The sequence below is a fragment of the Myotis myotis genome, unplaced genomic scaffold, assembly GCF_014108235.1.
Source record: "Myotis myotis isolate mMyoMyo1 unplaced genomic scaffold, mMyoMyo1.p scaffold_m19_p_25, whole genome shotgun sequence".
Classification (NCBI taxonomy): Eukaryota; Metazoa; Chordata; class Mammalia; order Chiroptera; family Vespertilionidae; genus Myotis; species Myotis myotis.
The window spans coordinates 180,491-198,480 of record NW_023416330.1 but is presented as its reverse complement, the minus strand read 5'-3'; the positions used below and the strand labels follow the sequence as shown (position 1 = coordinate 198,480).

The following is a 17,990-nucleotide window of genomic DNA, read 5'->3' as shown; positions in this document are numbered from 1 at the left end:
CTGGCGCGAGGGGGAGGGCTTCCATGTGGGGGCGCAGCCACGGGCTCTGGGGAGCGGCCGGCCGGATATTGGCCCCGCTTCCCGGGGCTCGGAGTCACCTCCGCCCGCCCAGCCGCGTTCCCGCCCCCGCCCCTCGGACGCCGCGGCAGCAGCCCGGGCGGGGCCTGGACGCCCACGCGGCTGTCGGGGCGCCCGATTGGCCGCACGGTTGCCAGGACTCGGTTGCTAGGAGGCGCCCCCTCACGTGCCGTGAATTATGGATGCCCCATGTCCTCCGAGCGGCGAGCTGCGATGCAGATGAGCGCCACGCCCCCCCTTTCCCCTGCTTCTTGGGAAAAACCCCGAGTTTTCCATCAGGAGCCGCATTTCCGAGTCCCAGGTGCCCGAGCGGGGGCGGCCGGAGCTCAGCTGCTGGCGCTGGAAAAGCCTGCCAGGCTCGGTGACCCCTGTGACCTTGGGGCGCTCCTTCCGTGGGAGCAGAGACGATGGGCAGGGCCTGGCGGCGTCTCCTCCGCCCCCACCTCCGCCAGAGGCAGAAGCGGCCCGCGTGGGGACGGAGGCCGGGCTCCCCTCCGCCCTTCGCCGGGGCCTGCCCTCCAGCCCCCCCCCCTCCCCCCCGGGCACCGGGCCCCACGCGGGCAGGTACTCCCCGGGGCTTCGGGCAGCTCCGGGCTTCAGCCCCGTGAGGGCGCCCCCCCCCCCCCAAGCCCCAGGCGGCCTAGTCCGTGGAGAACGGCCGGAGGCACCTTCAAGCTTTACAAACACCTGCCCGCCCCTGGGCTCAGCGCCTCCTCGGGTGGACGATCACCGGCTCCGGGCTCCCCTCGGGTGGGCCGCCACTGCCAGCGGCCCTCTCACCCCCGCGGAGAGACCCGCGTGGGGCAGGAAAGCCAGGGGGGGAGAAGAACCCATTTCAGAGGCTCCCCGTCTTGGGTCCAAGGCCACCTGCGGGGACAGGGAGGCGCTGGCACTGATGTTCCAGCGAAGGAAGGGGTCCTTGTAGTGGGCAGTGGGTGGGGACAGGCTGAGGCCACATGAGCCACTACATCCCCCAGGGTCCAGGCCAGTCTGGGGGGACTCTGCCCCCCAAATTTGTGGCGTGCGGGGGACCGGAGCAGTCCGTCATGGTTAGTCTTGTTAATAGGTTGATGGGTGAGGTCAGCAGAAGGGTGATGGCGAGGAGGCGGGGCAGGGAACCCAACATCCAGGGCCTTACACCACTGGGCGGCTGGGAGTTGCCTGGTTCCAGGAGAGGCCGCCTTGCCTGCCCGGCCCAGCCCAGGTGCACTGGGGATATTCTTTCCACTGATTTTTAGAGAGAGTGGAAGGGGGGGGCAGAGAGAGAGAGAGAGGAGCAGTGATTGGCTGCCTCCCGCACACGCCCGACTGGCTCTAAACACTGAGCCACACCGGCCAGGGCCATGGATTACCTATTCTGCTCAGGGCCATGCTGATCATCTTGGAATTTAAAATATCTGTAATAAAAGCATAATATGCTAATTAGACCGGACATCTTTCCGGAGGACCTTCTGGACGAAGCTGGGGCTGCAAGGGAAGCCTGGGTCCTGGGTACCAGAGGGAAGCCGGTGCCAGCAGCCGGGGGAAGGAAGGCCTGCTCTTGCACGAATTTCGTGCATCAGGCCTCTAGTAGAAAAATAAAAAGCCCAGAGGACCCCACGCCACCTGTATCTACCTGTCAGGCGATGTGGAAACGGAGGCCAGAACTGGCTGAAGCAGGAAAGTCCAGATAACTGAGGCAAAGGTTCTGGGACCTTCTCCTTCCCTCAGCCACGCCCTGAGCCACGCCCTGAGCCATCAGCCACGCCCCCTGAGCAGCAGTGCGGACACTGCCCAGCCCCAAGCGCCCAGCCCCAGGCATGCAGGATGGCCATGGCCACACAGAAGCCAGGGCTCTGCGGCTCTCAGGGCACTGGTCACAGGAGGCGACCCCAGTGTCAGAGGAGGCGGAGGGGTCTATGTGGGGCCATCCAATGCAGATGCAGCTTGTTGGAAAATGATGTGCTTTCTTAAAAATAGATTTTTATTGATTTCAGAGAGGGAGGGAGAAGGAGAGAGAGAAAGATGAGAGAGATCATCGATCCGCCGCCTCCTGCACGCCACCCACTGGGGACTGAGCCCACAACCCAGCCTGTGCCCTTGATCAGAATTGAACTGCCACCTCCTGGTTCATAGATAGACGCTCAACCACAGAGCCACACCAGCCGGATGGAAAATCATGTTTTTTAAAGCATGTTTTCTGCCAAATAGTTTCTTCTTATGAAAACAATGAGATCAAAAACCCCTCCAAAGCCAAGGAAACGTCACCCAGAACACTGACCCATCTGGTGACAATTCTGGCGGAGATAGGTACTCACCAGCACAGGCTCCGCGGCGCTCCCATCAGACACAGCGTTTCAGGGGGTGGGTCCTGCGCCTCACACAGCTCATGTCTACAGAGCATGGTCACAGATCAGTGGTCAAGTCTGTGGGCCGTGGTGTCACACCCGTTAGCAGGGGGTGGCGGCTGGGAGGGTGGGGTCCCCCTTGTGCCTGCACAGCGCAGCGAATGCCGGAACTGTGCTGTGGGGAACCCCACAGAATGGACTGGCCAGGTCTCCACTCAGCAGAACTGGTGAGGCCACAAATGGACGAGGAGGATTCTGACGGGGGTTTCAGTCAGCGGCAGGTAGGTCCTTCTGGGGTGGATTTATGAAGCTCTGCACTCGGGGGAGACTGGACGGTGCCATCTCCCAGGCACTGACAGGTTTTTCAGGGTCAAAGAGATATTGAAAGGACCAGGATTTTGGGGATGGAGGGAAGGGACACAAGGGCCAGCGGCTGCTGTGTCGCCTGGGAAAGACCACAGCCTGGGACAGACCACAGCCTGGGACAGACCACAGCCTCAGACAGACCACAGCCTGGGACCGACCACAGCCTCAGGACAGACCACAGCCTGGGACAGACCACAGCCTGGGACAGACCACAGCCTCGGGACCGACCACAGCCTGGGACAGACCACAGCCTGGGACAGACCACAGTCTGGGACAGACCACAACCTGGGACAGACCACAGCCTGGGACAGACCACAACCTGGGACAGACCACAGACTCAGACAGACCACAGCCTGGGACAGACCACAGCCTCGGACAGACCACAGCCTCGGACAGACCACAGCCTGGGACCGACCACAGCCTCGGGACCGACCACAGCCTGGGACAGACCACAGCCTGGGACAGACCACAGTCTGGGACAAGACCACAACCTGGGACAGACCACAGACTCAGACAGACCACAGCCTGGACAGACCACAGCCTCGGACAGACCACAGCCTCGGACAGACCACAGCCTGACAGACCACAGCCTCAGGACAGACCACAGCCGGGACAGACCACAGCCGGGACAGACCACAGCCTGGGACAGACCAAGTCTGGGACAGACCACAGCCCGGGACAGACCACAGTCTGGGACAGACCACAGCCTGGGACAGACCACAATCTGGGACAGACCACAGCCTGGGACAGACCACAGCCTGGGACAGACCACAGCCTCGGGACAGACCACAGCCGGGACAGACCACAGCCTCGGGGACAGACCACAGCCTCGGGACAGACCACAGCCCGGGACAGACCACAGCCTCGGGACAGACCACAGCCTCGGACAGACCACAGCCTGGGACCGACCACAGCCTCAGGACAGACCACAGCCCCAGACAGACCACAGCCCCAGACAGACCACAGCCAATGAGGTCCCACTCACTTCCTCCTGTCGCTCCCGCTGGACGGGCTTGTCAGCTGCCCTCATCATAATTTATTATGCAAAACTGACTTTCCTGAAGCATGAAAAATGAAGTAATTTCACATGCAAACAGTTAATACTCCCCTGCGTGTTCATTACATACGTGTTGATAAATTCACTTGCGGTGAGTGACAGCGTGAGGTCGGGGTCAGGCCGGCTGACCCCGAAAGACAATGATGAAAACGATCAGCTGAACGCCAGAAGCGTCCCCTGGTGTCGGGGACGAGGGCACCAAACGCCAGTCTCGCGATGCCTCTTAACGAGCATGGAGATGGGCTTGCGTGTGAGCAGCAGGGGCCCGGGGGGAGCCTGGCCCCTCGAACTGTAACTGCTGGGTCCCTGTCATTCCCGGCACCGAGGCAAGTCGGGCTCGTTTCCTCCCTCGTCCAGTGAGTTCTGGCCTCGTCGTCAGCCCTTCATTTTGCTGCTTTACCCACCTCCCCTTCCTCCGAGGCCCCACAGGCCAGGCTGGGGCAGGGGCAGCCCGAGAGGCGACTCGGTGGGAGGGGAGCCCGGGCCGTCCCAGGCCGGAGGCTGGCGGAGGTTGGGCTTGTCTGGGCTCTGAGAGGAACCTGCCCCACATGGAAGATGAAGGTGCTGGGCAGGAAAGGGCGGGATGAGGCCGTGTCTGTCAGGACAGCAGACACAAAGCAAAGGCAGGGTAAGGGGGGTGGGCTCTAGCGGAGAGTCTCCTCCCGGGAGCTGGAGCCTTGAGGGTTCGCTGTCAGTCGGCTGGGGTGGGGGCCACCTGCATTCTTTTTGCTCCTGGACATCCAGTGCCCCCACCCTGGGCTCCCCGTCCCTGCCCCTGCGCCCCCAACCCCTGTGCCCCCAACCCCAGGCATCCCCGTCCCTGCCCCTGCGCCCCCAACCCCTGTGCCCCAACCCCAGGCATCCCCGTCCCTGCCCCTGCGCCCCCAACCCCTGCGCCCCCAGCCCCAGGCATCCCCGTCCCTGGCCCTGCGCCCCCAACCCCTGTGCCCCCAACCCCAGGCATCCCCGTCCCTGCCCCTGCGCCCCCAACCCCTGCATCCCCAACCCCGGGCGTCCCTGTCCCAGGCCCTTGTGCCGGGGGTGGAGGGGGGCTGTCTCTCTCCATCTTAACCCTTACAGCACCCAGCAGGCAGCCTCCAGGGGTGGAGGGAGTGGCCCTTTCACTACATCAGCAGAGCACACCTGCATGTCAGTGTTTGTCACGAAAATCTTCACACAAAACCCCAAACAGCTCCAACAGTTAAACAAAAAAATCAATGGAAACAAAGCAAACAGCGCAGGACATGGTCAGGACATAAGCCAGTGGGTCGGTGGTGAGGTGAGCCAGGCCACTCGCCTCCCTCAGGCCACCAGCGCCCTCCGAGTCCTGTCTGGTCCCCACAGCCGCAGCCGCAGCCGCATGGAGAAGGCCACCTCCGGGAGAGCGGGAGGGCCGAGCCCTGAGGCTCCGGGAGACTCCCGACTGGTGCCTGGAACAGGGTCCCTCAGACGTGTGCGGTCAGCATGAGGCCACGTGGATGTCTTTGTCCGTGACTGGTGTCCCTGTAAGGAGAGGAGACACGGGTGCAGGGGAGCCTCAGGTGATGATGGAGGTGGGGGGACCAAGGGGCGCTGGCCGCAGGCAAGGAGGACTCCCAAGCTCCCGTCTCCCACCTGCTCCTGGCCCGCGTCACCCGGGAGACCCTTAGCTGCACCCCTGTGTCCTTTGATACTTTTTTGCTTCTTGATCCCCTGCCTTAGTTTTTTAAAAATCTGCTTTAATTGATTTCAGAGAGAGAGGAAGGGAGAGGGAAACACCGGACTTATTTTCCTACTCTGGGACGAATGTCCCCGCGCCTGGAAGAGCCGTAGTGTTCAGAACGCGTTGGCGGCCGCCTGTCTGTCCGGCAGCAGCCTCCGCGGCAGAGCTGCTCCTCGGTCAGGTTCCCACTGTTCCCAGTTCCACGCTTTGCTCCCAGAAGGTGACAGAATCAAAGGAGCCCTCCCTTGTTTGAAAACCTTTTCCTCCCAGAATGAGATGTTGTCTTAATGAGAACTGGCCTGGGGGCAGCATCGACTCACGCCGCTCACGCCGTCTGTCCCTCTGTCCGTCTGTCCGTCTGTCCGCTGGGGCTGGCGGCTGCAGGGGTGGCAGGAGGGGCAGCCCTCGCCAGCCCTGCCCCGCGGGCGCTTTCGGTGGCCTCAGGAGGTCGGGACGGGAAGAAAATGCAGGTGAGGCGGGCGGGCAGGTCGGCTCGAGGGCCAGCCTCCTCACGGGGAGGAGACAGAGGGAGGCGGGAGCGGCAAGGGCAGGACGCTCTGGCCCCGCTTATTAGCCGCATCCGTCATCCCTGTCACTCCCCAAAGCCATCCCCACAGGCCTGCTCCCGCTTCCCCTCCCGCCCCGAAGCCGCGGGGGAGCCCGGTGCGGTGACCCCCGGGCTGACGTCCCCGGGGCGGGCGCTGCTGCTGCTGTGTCCACTGGGCCCTCCCCAGCTCCCTCCCCAGGCCTCGCCTCCCACGCCCTCACCGGTGGGAAAGTGCCAGGACCTGGCGGGGGCGGGACGTCACCACGGTCTCCATACTGATTCCACCACGGACCCGGGACTGTCTCCCACGGTGTAAACCAGGAACAGCCCCCGAATCATGGAAGATAAGCAGCCACGCCCGGTTCCCCGCCCGCTCACCCCCTCGGTGCCCACCCGCCTGACAAACCAAGGCACAGAGCCCAGCGGGGCACTGAGGGGTCGTCGGTGACCCCAGAGGCCCAGGTGTGGCTGAGGCATGTCTACACCACCGAGCGCGGGCTGGGCTCTCAGCTCTCGGCCGCCCCCAGACCCCCGAAGCCAGCCCCGGCGCCCCGCGTCGGAGCCCCCCCGAGGTCAGCCCCGGCGCCCCGCTTCGGAGTCCCCCCGAGGCCAGCCCTGGTGCCCCACGTCGGAGCCCAGCAGAGCAGTGCTTCTCACACTGTCCTTTGTTCCTGGGAGCCCGGGGTCAGGTGCTGTGTGGCCGGTTGGCCTAGGCAGTCACCGTCTGAACGTCCGACTTCTGTCTTAAAGTCGAACATTCTCGCCTGGCCGTGTGGCTCAGTGGTTGAGAATCGACCTATGAACCAGGAGGTCAGAGTTCAATTCCTGGTCAGGGCACGTGCCCGGGTGGCAGGCTCCATCCCCAGTGTGGGGCGTGCAGGAGGCAGCCGATCCATGGTTCTCTCTCATCATGGATGTTTCTCTCTCCGTCACCCTTGCTCTCTGAGATCAATAAAGACATATTTTTTAAAAATCCAGCATTCTCTGGGGGGGCTTTTTCTTTCTGTTCTCTGTTTTCCAGCACCAGAGCAGAGGGACTGGCCCGCTGTGCCCCGTACACACCCGCCCACCTGCGCCCTCTCCTGTGGCCACATGTTCTCCCTCGCTTCCCCCTCAGCACCGTCGCCTGTGAGCAGGGGGTGCGGGGGGGCAGCACGGGGAGGTCACTGCCGTGTCCTGTGGATGCCCCTGTCCGGCGCTCCTTGTCTGTGACCGGGCTCCACCCCAGCCTTCACAAGAGGTTGTACCGGCACCGGCCGGCTCCTGCCCTGCCGGCCCACGGCTCTGGGCGGCCACACGGTGGCACTGGGGGCGCTTCCTGCCTCCTGGACGCTGGGGACACCTGGTCTCCAGGAAAAGCCTCCAGGTGGACGGCCCCAGCCCTGGGAGCCGCTCAGGGGCAGCTGGATGCAGGGGCAGCTCTGCAGGGCTGGCCTGTCCAGATGCTGGTGGAGGCCTTTCTGATTTCCCTGAAAGGGGAGACGGCGAGAAGGTGTAGGCCCGGCAGTGGCAGGAGGGAAGGTCTCTGGCCCATCAGCAAAATGGGGGGGCTGTCAGCTGTGAGAGGCTGTCAGTTGTGGGGGGCTGTCAGCTGTGGGGGGCTGTCAGCTGTGGGTGTGGAGGCCATCAGCTGTGGGGGGGCCGCAGACAGTGTGGGAGCTCCAGGGGGAAGCTGAGTCCTGCTGTGATGGCCTAAGGGGCAGGGCCGGATCTTGGGGGGTTTGGGCTCAACAGTTTTTTTTTGTGTGTGTACAGGTGTGTGTGTGTATGCATGTGTGCACACGCGTGTGTGCATGCGTGCACACGTGTGCGCGCACACGCGCGTGTGCGGTGTGTGTGCATGTGTGCGCGTTTGTGGTGAGTGCGTGCGTGCATGTGCGTGTGTGGTGTGTGCATGTGTGTGTGGTGTGTGTACGTATGCATGTGTACATGTGTGTGTGGTGCGTGTGGTGTGTGCATGTGCACGCGTGTGTGGTGCGTGCGTGCGTGCATGTGCATGTGTGGTGTGTGGTGTGTGTACGTGTGCATGTGTACATGTGTGCGTGTGTGTGGTGTGTGTGGTGTGTGTGCATGTGCATGTGTGTGTGTGGTGTGTGTGTGGTGTGTGTGGTGTGTGTGGTGTGTGTGGTGTGTGTGTGGTGTGCGTGTGTGGTGTGTGTGTGTGTGTGGTGTGTGTGTGGTGTGTGTGGTGTGTGTGGTGTGTGTGTGTGGTGTGCGTGTGTGGTGTGTGTGTGTGTGTGTGGTGTGTGTGTGTGGTGTGTGTGTGTGTGTGTGTGGTGTGTGTGGTGTGAGTGTGTGGTGTGTGTGTGTGTGGTGTGTGTGGTGTGGTGTGTGTGGTGTGTGTGTGGTGTGTGTGGTGTGTGTGGTGTGTGTGTGTGGTGTGTGTGTGTGGTGTGTGTGTGTGTGTGGTGTGTGTGGTGTGAGTGTGTGGTGTGTGTGTGTGTGGTGTGTGTGGTGTGGTGTGTGTGGTGTGTGTGTGGTGTGTGTGCGTGTAGTGTGCATGCGTGCGTGTGCTTGCGTGGTGTGGCCTGTGCCTTCCCTCAGGCTCTGGGCCCAGTGCCCTGGAGGACATACCTGGCCTGGCCTGAGTGCTGGGCCTCCAGTGGGTCCCACAGCACCGGTCGTCTCCAGGCCCAGTGGCCCCGGCGTGGAGCCAGGAGACGTTGCAGGTGAGGCTTCATGTGCACTGGCCGCACGTGTTCCCACTCGGAACCCCGGCCTGCAGGCTCGGGGAGTGTCTGCCCACCGACCCCGGCTCCCTGCGGAGCTGCTGGGGCTGTTTCTGAAGGACCTGCGGTCCAGTGTCCCACGTGTTCGTGGCCGGAGGGGCCTCTGCCTGATGCGAATTTACCACGAGGGGACAGACCCGTGTGGCGTGCTCAGGGACGCAGTGGCCTGCACAGCGGCCGCTCGGCAGGAAGCTGCGTGGGGCGGGAGCAGCTCAGAAGGACTGAGCCCGCGAGCGGGACTGAGGTCGGGAGCAGATTCTTCAGGAGTGACCGCCCACGGCCCTCAACTCCATGGGCACCGCTCAGGAATCACTGAAACCCTGATCAGCCCGCTCTGCCGCGTCCCCTCTCACTGGCAGCCAGTCCGCAGGCCCCGGTCGGGGTGCACACGGCCCCAGGCCCCGGTCGGGGTGCACACGGCCCAGGCCCCGGTCGGGGTGCACACGGCCCAGGCCCCGGTCGGGGTGCACACGGCCCAGGCCCCGGTCGGGGTGCACACGGCCCAACATGTTGGCCTGTGAGCTGGAGGCGCATTTCTGTGGCCCGTCCTGGACTCGCTGGGCCAGCGGTTCTGGTGGGACCTCCTCGCCCAGGACTGAGGCGGGGAGGGGGCACCTGCCCAGGCCCCACATGCTAGACATGTGTGGTCTCTGCAGCCTGAGCCCACGCCAGGAACGGATGGATGGGTAAGAAAACCGCTCTCATCCCCAAATAGAGACCATTGCGTGTGGAAGCGGCACTTTAATGTGGCTCAGTTGGATGTACACACCCCCCCCAGCGCAGGTGCCCTGGGAGCCTCAGAAGCTGGAGTTACAGCTGGTATATGCTCCCTTATGTTCAGATGAGTTAGCCTCTGTGAGTCATGTAGATTTCCAGATAGAGAAATAGCTCTGGGGAAATTACAGTGAGTTTACAGCACACGCACACACGACACTAAAGACACAAACGATCTTTTGGCATCTTTCTCCTGTTCGGCAGGTCACTTTCTCGAGTCTTGTGGCATCTGCTGGGGCTGGAGCCGGGCAGGTGCGGGAGGGGACGGGGCCACACTGCCCTTTGCACCCAACCCCAGGATGACACTTGCGCGTACTGCCGCCGTTCTCAGACCTGGCTGTCCTGAGTTAATGACACCGATTCTTCTCTCTCTGGCACGGGGGTAGTCAGGCTGACACTCATGGCCATGTTGGCAAACCTGCGCCACCTCCAGCGGCTTGTCTGTGACAGCAGTGGCCAACCTCAGCGGCCGGTCCGACCTGCCGGGAGGCGCTGGCGGTCTCCGCTCGCAGCTGCTCTGCTCTCACGTAGAGGAGAGGCGTGGGGGGCGGCGCGGTCTCTGGACGCCAGCAGCTCCAGGGCGCCCGTGAGAGGGGCGCTGACGGGACGTGGGCTCTTTGGGAACCTCGCGAGGGCCCCACGCACGATCGGTCCCCCTGATGTAGGCTTTCCCGCAGGAAAGTGTTCGTATCTGCTGTGTGTAAACCCGTTTCTACAGCTGAAAACGCTCCCAAGGTTGGGGCTCACCTATGACCTTGCCGAGGCGACCTGTCACCCCCTGCGTGGCTGGGAAGTGCTTGCCCCTGGGGCCCTGCCCCCCGCAGCGGTGGAGGGTGGTGGTGGTGAGCAGTGCTCAGGGGAGGGCAGCCGCCCAGAGCAGGAAGGATGCTGGGACAATTTCGTTATTATTGGTCCCAAAGCTGCAGAAGGTCACCAGTTCTGTCCATCTCGCTCCTGACAGGCCCTGGTCTCTCCTCGGAGGAGCCTCCTAATGACAAGCGGCACCCGCCCCTCCCCCGCGGCCGATGGCCTGGGAAGTTACAGGTCACAAGCCGACTCCCAGGAGCACACATACGTGAGCCGCGCGGTAGAAACACAATAGTATTTGCGACAGAGTGAGAACTGAGCTTTAAGGAAAACGGAATTCTTTTCAAGACGGTGAGGACAGATGGACAGGCTGCCCCCCAAACGGGACGATCCCACAAACCTCTCTTCGTTATTATTTAATTGAACAAAAACACACATTTTAGCCGCTAAGCTGTAGTGCCTACGGGTTTGGGGGCCTTGTTACTAGGCAGTTACGCTGGAGACGCGTATTTGACACGGCGACGCCCGAGGCGGGCGGCCGGGCTGCGGGCCGCTCACTGGGGAAGGGCCTTGAGGATGGCGTTGACCTCCTCGGCCACCGCCGTCAGCGCGAACTCGAACTGCGCCTGCGGGACGAGAGGGGGCGGGCGTCACAGGCAGGTCCGCTGAGGGGGGCGGACAGTCACAGTGCCGACCAGCGGGGATCCGGCCCCAGCCCCTGCCAGGCGGTTACCCCCGCGCAGGAACCAGCCAACCCCTGCCCTGTGATGGCCTGAGCTGAGGCATGGGGACAGGATATGTACACTGTACGTGACGTGTATCATTTCTGCAATGTTTTCCCAGGTGTAACATAGTTTCAAAATAAAATTTATAATTTTAAATAAAAAATGTCTTTTGAAGAAACTTCAAGTAGCACTACGGCTACTTCCCTATTGATCACATAAGATCCCGGCCGCTCTGCCTGTCCTGGGCGGAGGTGATCGCAGTGACCTGCCAGGTAGGGACTCCACCGTCCTCTCCCTTCCAGCTCAAACACTGCATGGTCCCGTTTAACCCCTAACGGTATTAGAGAGGACCGAGGGGCCACTCTCACTTCCGGGGGAACGCAAGGCGGGGCGACGGTTCCCTGTCCCAGGACTGGGCCGCCCGCTCCAGGCACCGCCTGCCCGCATCTTGGCGGCTGATGTCACAGCAGCACCTTTACAACCAGGTCCTGAGGATGGGCAGGCGGAGTGGAAAGGCTTCTCTCAGGCGGGAGCCGCCTGTGGGCACCAGGGGCGAGAGCGGCCGGGCACACCCAGCCAGGGCGCGGCGGGGGGCGGGCGTGGGGCTGTGGTGGGAGGGTCATTTCTGGAATGCATTTCACCTGGTTCTAGTCCTGGTTCCCCTGAGGCAACGTGGTCTTGTCTGCACGCCCCATGCTGCCAACTCGACCTGTTCGGTGAGTGTGCACAGGAGCTATTTAGGGGTGCTCGGAGACCCCAGTGCACCCTGGGACACTCTGTGGCCCGTCCCAGAGCTGTGGCTGTGGGAGCTGGAAATTGGGACTGGGCAGAATCTGGAAGCTCCCCTGCCAGGGTGTGGGGCTAGCTCTGACCTCTTTCTATAAAAACCTGGCGTCTCCCCAGCTCCCCAACTTCTGGGGCCTAGACAGTCCGGCGGCGGGAGGGGCTGTGCCGGCGCCTCCTCCCTCCTCTGGGGGCCCCTGGGCCCGCGCCCACGCCGGGTACCTTGGTCTGGACCATGCCTGGCCTCTGGTCCCTCAGGTGCTCCAGGGTGGCTGCGATGTCGATCTCTTTAGCGCCTGCAAGACACCGACAGCCGAGTTCAGAAGGGAAAGCCCGGAGACAGACCATCGCGCGGCCTCTCTCCGGCGCCCAGTGCCCCCGCAGCGGGGTTCCCGGGACACGGCGGCGGCGGCCGACCCGGAACTGAGGGACCCGGGCTGGAGTCCCACCGACGCCGGCCATCGCCACGGAAACAAACGCATCTCAAAGGGCACCCCCCATCGCAGACATCGCGCAGGCTTTACTTCTTGGGCGCAGGTTTTTATGTGAGAAATGAACAACCAGACCCTCACATTCACCTTACCGGCCTGGACCCGCCGCGTGCCCCATGCCGGGAGGAGGCACCCGACGGCCGGGCTCCCGGAGCCTCCTCGCCGGCACCGGCCGCTTCCTGCCGCTCAGGGCGCGGGGGCGCTGCGGCAGGGCTCGGACCCCCCGCCCCCCGCCCCCCCAGCATGTCTCCGCGCGCCCGCCCGCCCTCCGGTCACAGCCCGTCCCACACGGTGGCGGCCCATCGGACCGGACCGCCAGGCGCAGGGCGTCCCCGCGGACGTGGAGGAGAGGCCCCGAGGGGCAGCCCACTCGTGTCTCAGACACGGACTCGGCAGACTGAGCGGCGCCCTTTCCCGGGCCCTGCCCCATCCGGCCTGAGTCCCAGGTTCAGGGCTTTTCGGGGGGGCTGAGCCGCGGTGCCCCTGTCTGAGCGCAGCAGCGAGAAAGAAAGCGAGGGTCCAGGAGAAACACATTCGGCCCAGGGAGGGCAGGCCCGGCGGCCAGGATCCTCGCGGAACCGCCCGCGGCCTGCCCAGACCCGCGTCCCCGTCCCCAAGTGGGGACAACGGGGCGCAGGCCTCCCCGGGCTGTGGGGACGGTGTGGGCGTGGCAGGAGCTCCCGGGATCGAGGCGTGGGTGTGGGGACACCATGCACCCCACCCAGGGGCAGCGGGCGCCGGGCCTCACAGGAGGAGAGCCCCTTGGGACAGCGGGCGCCCGGAGCTCGGAGGAGCTCATCCCAGCAGAACAGCCCCCGCTCCTCGTGGCCCCGGCAGCTGGTGAGCGGGGAGGTGCCCGGCCACGGCGGGATTTACACACCGTCCGAAACAGACGGGTGAGCTGCAGCCAAAGGGGGCGACCGCCAAGAGAGAAGCCGCCCGGCACCACTGAGAGCCGGGGGTGCAATCTGCCTCCGCATCTCCCCACGGCCACCCACATGGCCACCCCCCACGGCCACCCCCCCACGGCCACCCACATGGCCACCCCCCCCAGGGCCACCCCCCAGCCACGCCCCTCACAGTCACCCCCCACGGTCACCCACATGGCCACCCCCCCCACGGCCGCCCCGCCACGGCCACCCACATGGCCACCCCCCCACGGCCACCCACATGGCCACCCCTCCACGGCCACCCCCCCAGCCACCCCCCACCACAGCCACCCCCCCACGGCCACCCACATGGCCACCCCCCCACGGCCACCCCCCAGCCACCCCCCTCACAGCCACCCCCCACGGTCACCCACATGGCCACCCCCCCACGGCCACCCCGCCACGGCCACCCACATGGCCACCCCCCCCACGGCCACCCCCCCACGGCCACCCACATGGCCACCCCTCCACGGCCACACCCCCAGCCACCCCCCACCACAGCCACCCCCCACGGCCACCCACATGGCCACCCCCCACGGCCACCCCCCCAGCCACCCCCCACCACAGCCACCCCCCACGGCCACCCACATGGCCACCCCCCTACAGCCACCCCCCCACGGCCACCCCCCCACAGCCACCCCCCCACGGCCACCCCCATGGCCACCCCCCCACGGCCACCCCCCCAGCCACCCCCCACCACAGCCACCCCCCCACGGCCACCCACATGGCCACCCCCCCACGGCCACCCCCCTCACAGCCACCCCCCATGGTCACCCCTGCCACAGCCACACCCCACGGCCACCCCCCTCACAGCCACTCCCCCCACAGCCCCCCCAACCACAGCCTCCCCCCACGGCCACCCCCCACCACAGCCACCCCCCCACAGCCACCCCCCCACGGCCACCCCCCCATGGCCACCCCCCCATGGCCACCCCCCACCACAGCCACCCCCCACCACAGCCACCCCCCCATGGCCACCCACATGGCCACCCCCCCACGGCCACCCCCCAGCCACCCCCCTCACAGCCACCCCCCACGGTCACCCACATGGCCACCCCCCCACGGCCACCCCGCCACGGCCACCCACATGGCCACCCCCCCACGGCCACCCCCCCACGGCCACCCACATGGCCACCCCTCCACGGCCACACCCCCAGCCACCCCCCACCACAGCCACCCCCCACGGCCACCCACATGGCCACCCCCCACGGCCACCCCACATGGCCACCCCCCACGGCCACCCCCTAAGCCACCCCCCACCACAGCCACCCCCCCACGGCCACCCCTCCCCCCCACAGCCACCCCCCCCACGGCCACCCCCCCACGGCCACCCACATGGCCATCCCCCCACTGCCACCCCCCCAGCCACCCCCCACCACAGCCACCCCCCACGGCCACCCACATGGCCACCCCCCTACAGCCACCCCCCCACGGCCACCCCCCCCACAGCCACCCCCCCACAGCCACCCCCCCACGGCCACCCCCATGGCCACCCCCCCACGGCCACCCCCCCAGCCACCCCCCACCACAGCCACCCCCCTACGGCCACCCACATGGCCACCCCCCCACGGCCACCCCCCTCACAGCCACCCCCCATGGTCACCCCTGCCACAGCCACACCCCACGGCCACCCCCCTCACAGCCACTCCCCCCACAGCCCCCCCAACCACAGCCTCCCCCCACGGCCACCCCCCACCACAGCCACCCCCCCACAGCCACCCCCCCACGGCCACCCCCCCATGGCCACCCCCCCATGGCCACCCCCCACCACAGCCACCCCCCACCACAGCCATCCCCCACTACACCCCCCCACGGCCACCCCCCCCAAAGCCACCCCCCACAGCCACCCCCCCACGGCCACCCCCACCACAGCCACCCCCACCACAGCCACCCCCCCACGGCCACCCCCCCCACGGCCACCCCCCCACGGCCACCCCCCACGGCCACCCCCCTCAGCCACCCCCACCACAGCCACCCCCCACCACAGCCACCCCCCCACGGCCACCCCCACCACAGCCACCCCCCACCACAGCCACCCCCACCACGGCCACCCCCCCCACGGCCACCTCCCCATGGCCACCCCCCACCACAGCCACTCCCCACCACAGCCACCCCCCTCACAGCCACCCCCCCCCACGGCCACCCCCCGGCCATCCCCCGCCACAGCCCCCGCCACACCTGTAACCATAGGAACAATGATGTGCAGAAACCCGCTGCTCTGAGAACAAGTTTTCTCAGTCAGCGGTGGCTTGCGAGCGAGGGGGCCAGAGCTGTGTGCCGGTCCCTCACCCAAGGACATATATACATTTTAATATGTTTTTATTGATTTCATAGAGGAAAGGAGAGGGAGAGAGATAGAAACATCAATGGTGAGAGAATCACGGATTGGCTGCCTCCTGCACGCCCCCCACTGGGGGTCGAGCCTGCAATTCGGGCCTGTGCTCCGACCAGGAATCAAACCCTGACCTCCTGGTTCATAGGGTGATGCTCAACCACTGGGCCACACTGGCCGTCGTGAGGATATTTTTTCTATTGACTTTTAGAGCGAGTGCAAGGGAGGGGGAGGGAGGGAGAGAGAAACTTCGGTGTGAGAGAGACACAGCATTGGTTGCTTTCCAAACGTGCCCCACCCGGGACCAGGGATTGAGCCTGCAACCCAGGTACCTGGCCTTGACTGGGAATTGAACCTGAGACCCTGCAGTGTGCAGGCCGATGCCCCCCAGCTCACGGGCCACGGAAGGCCACAGCGGCTCTTAGCTCGTCAACCACGGAAGAGCACGCCTGAGAAGAGCGTTAGTATTGAAACGATTGCTTACGCAGTGGTTCTCCACCGTGGGTGCACATCAGAGTCCCCTGGGAACCTTTTTAAAATCCTGATTTCTGGGCCTTATCCTCCGGAAATTCTGTTTCTTTGTGACTAATGTTGTGCCCCCCCCCCCCCCCCATAACAAAGAAACAGAATGTCCGGAGGATGAGGCCCAGAAATCAGGATTTTAAAAAGATTCCCAGGTGCTTCTCATGTGCAGCGGAGGTGAGAACCACTGGCTTACAGTGACTGAGGTGGAGGGACACCGGTGCTGTCAGCTTTGCTCCGATTTTGCGTGGAGCTCGCTGCTGGCTGAGCGCAAGGCGAGACTCCCCTAAGTCTGTCTGCCCACGGCGTCCGCACGGCGGCCCTCACTCGCGCTCACAGGACCATCATCAGCGCAGGCACCTTGTGAGGCGCTCGTCCTTCTCTCCGACCTGAAAGGCCGTCCTGTGCAGGAGGGAGGGGCCGCGAGGGCGCGGGGAGCTCTCCGACCGCCGCCCCCCAACTGGACCCCGTGGAGGACCAGGCGGCCCCTGCGAGTGAGGAGCTGAGCTTCGTCCATGGCCCCCGCGTGTCCCGGCTGCAGCGCGCGGTGCAGACGTCCAGGCGCGGGGCAGGGGCAGCGGGCGGGGCCCCGCAGGTGGGCTCACTGGCTCCCAAAGCGTGGCCTAGCTGCGGCCTTGACCTGCTACTGAAGTCAGCATCTATGCCTGGCCCACAGTGCGGCTCAGTGGATAGGGCGTCGGCCTTCGGACTGAAGGGTCCTGGGTTCTATTCCGGTCAAGGGCACATACCTTGGTTGCAGGCTCCTCCCTGGCCCCAGTACTGGTTGGGGCTCGTGCAGGAGGCAATCAATGGATGTGTTTCTGTCACATGGATGTTTCTGTCTGTCCTCCTCCCTTCCACTCTCCCTAAAAATTAATGGGGGACTACCCTCGGATGAGGGTTAACAACACAGAACAACAGTTAACATCCAGCCCGGCTGCTGCCTTAGTGGTCAGAGCGTCGGCCCAAACACCAGGGTCCTGGCTTCCCTTCCCGGCCAAGGACACGGGCCTGGGTGGCAGGTTCGATCCCTGGTCCCGGTTGGGGTGCAGGTGAGAGGCAAACAATCTCTCTCTCTCACATCTGTGTCTCTCTCACATCTCTCTCTCTCTCTCTCTCTCTCCCCCCCTCCCTCCCTCCTTCCCTTTCACTCTCTCTAAAAATCAGTGGAAACATATCCTTGGTTGAGGATTAACAACCACAACAAATGAGCCAAGGACGTGAACAGATGTCTCTCCACAGAAGACACCCAAATGGCCAGCAAGCACTCGGGGAGCGCCCAGGAGAGGGCCTGGGGGGGACAGAGCAGCGCACGGGGGAGGGGAGGGAGCAGCCGGGACCTCCTGCACGGTGGGTGGGACGTGAAATGGTGAAACAGTGCGGGGCTTCCTCAGACAGTTACACACGGGACTTTCCTGCGACGCAGTGATTCCACTCCTGGGCAGACCCCGCAGGAGAAGCAGACACCTAAAGAGATGTTTGCACGGCCTCGTTCCCGGCAGCCAGGAGGTGGAGGCCACCCGGGGTCCACTGGCAAGGGGTCCATCCACACAGTGGGGTACCATTTGGCCTTAAAAAGGAAGGGCAGCCGTAACCAGTTTGGCTCAGTGGATAGAGCGTCGGCCTGCGGACTGAAGGGTCCCAGGTTCGATTCTGGTCAAGGGCATGTACCTTGGTTGCGGGCACATCCCCAGTGGGGAGTGTGCAGGAGGCAGCTGATCAATGTTTCTCTCTCATCGATGTTTCTAACTCTCTATCCCTCTCCCTTCCTCTCTGTAGAAAATCAATAAAATATATTTAAAAAAAGAAAAAGGAAGGGCA

General features: G+C 64.6%; 1 protein-coding gene across 1 annotated transcript in view; it reads right to left on the bottom strand.

The window, feature by feature from the left end:
* Positions 1-10,901: 10,901 nt before the first annotated feature.
* The window catches only part of PTPRN2 (protein tyrosine phosphatase receptor type N2), a gene marked incomplete at its 5' end in the record, with an annotated part of 104,800 nt that continues 97,711 nt past the window's right edge, over positions 10,902-17,990 (bottom strand). The window contains 2 exons of the mRNA XM_036356221.1: positions 10,902-11,013; positions 12,118-12,191. Coding sequence (XP_036212114.1) covers positions 10,942-11,013; positions 12,118-12,191 — 146 coding nt within the window. The remainder of the gene's footprint in view (positions 11,014-12,117; positions 12,192-17,990) is intronic.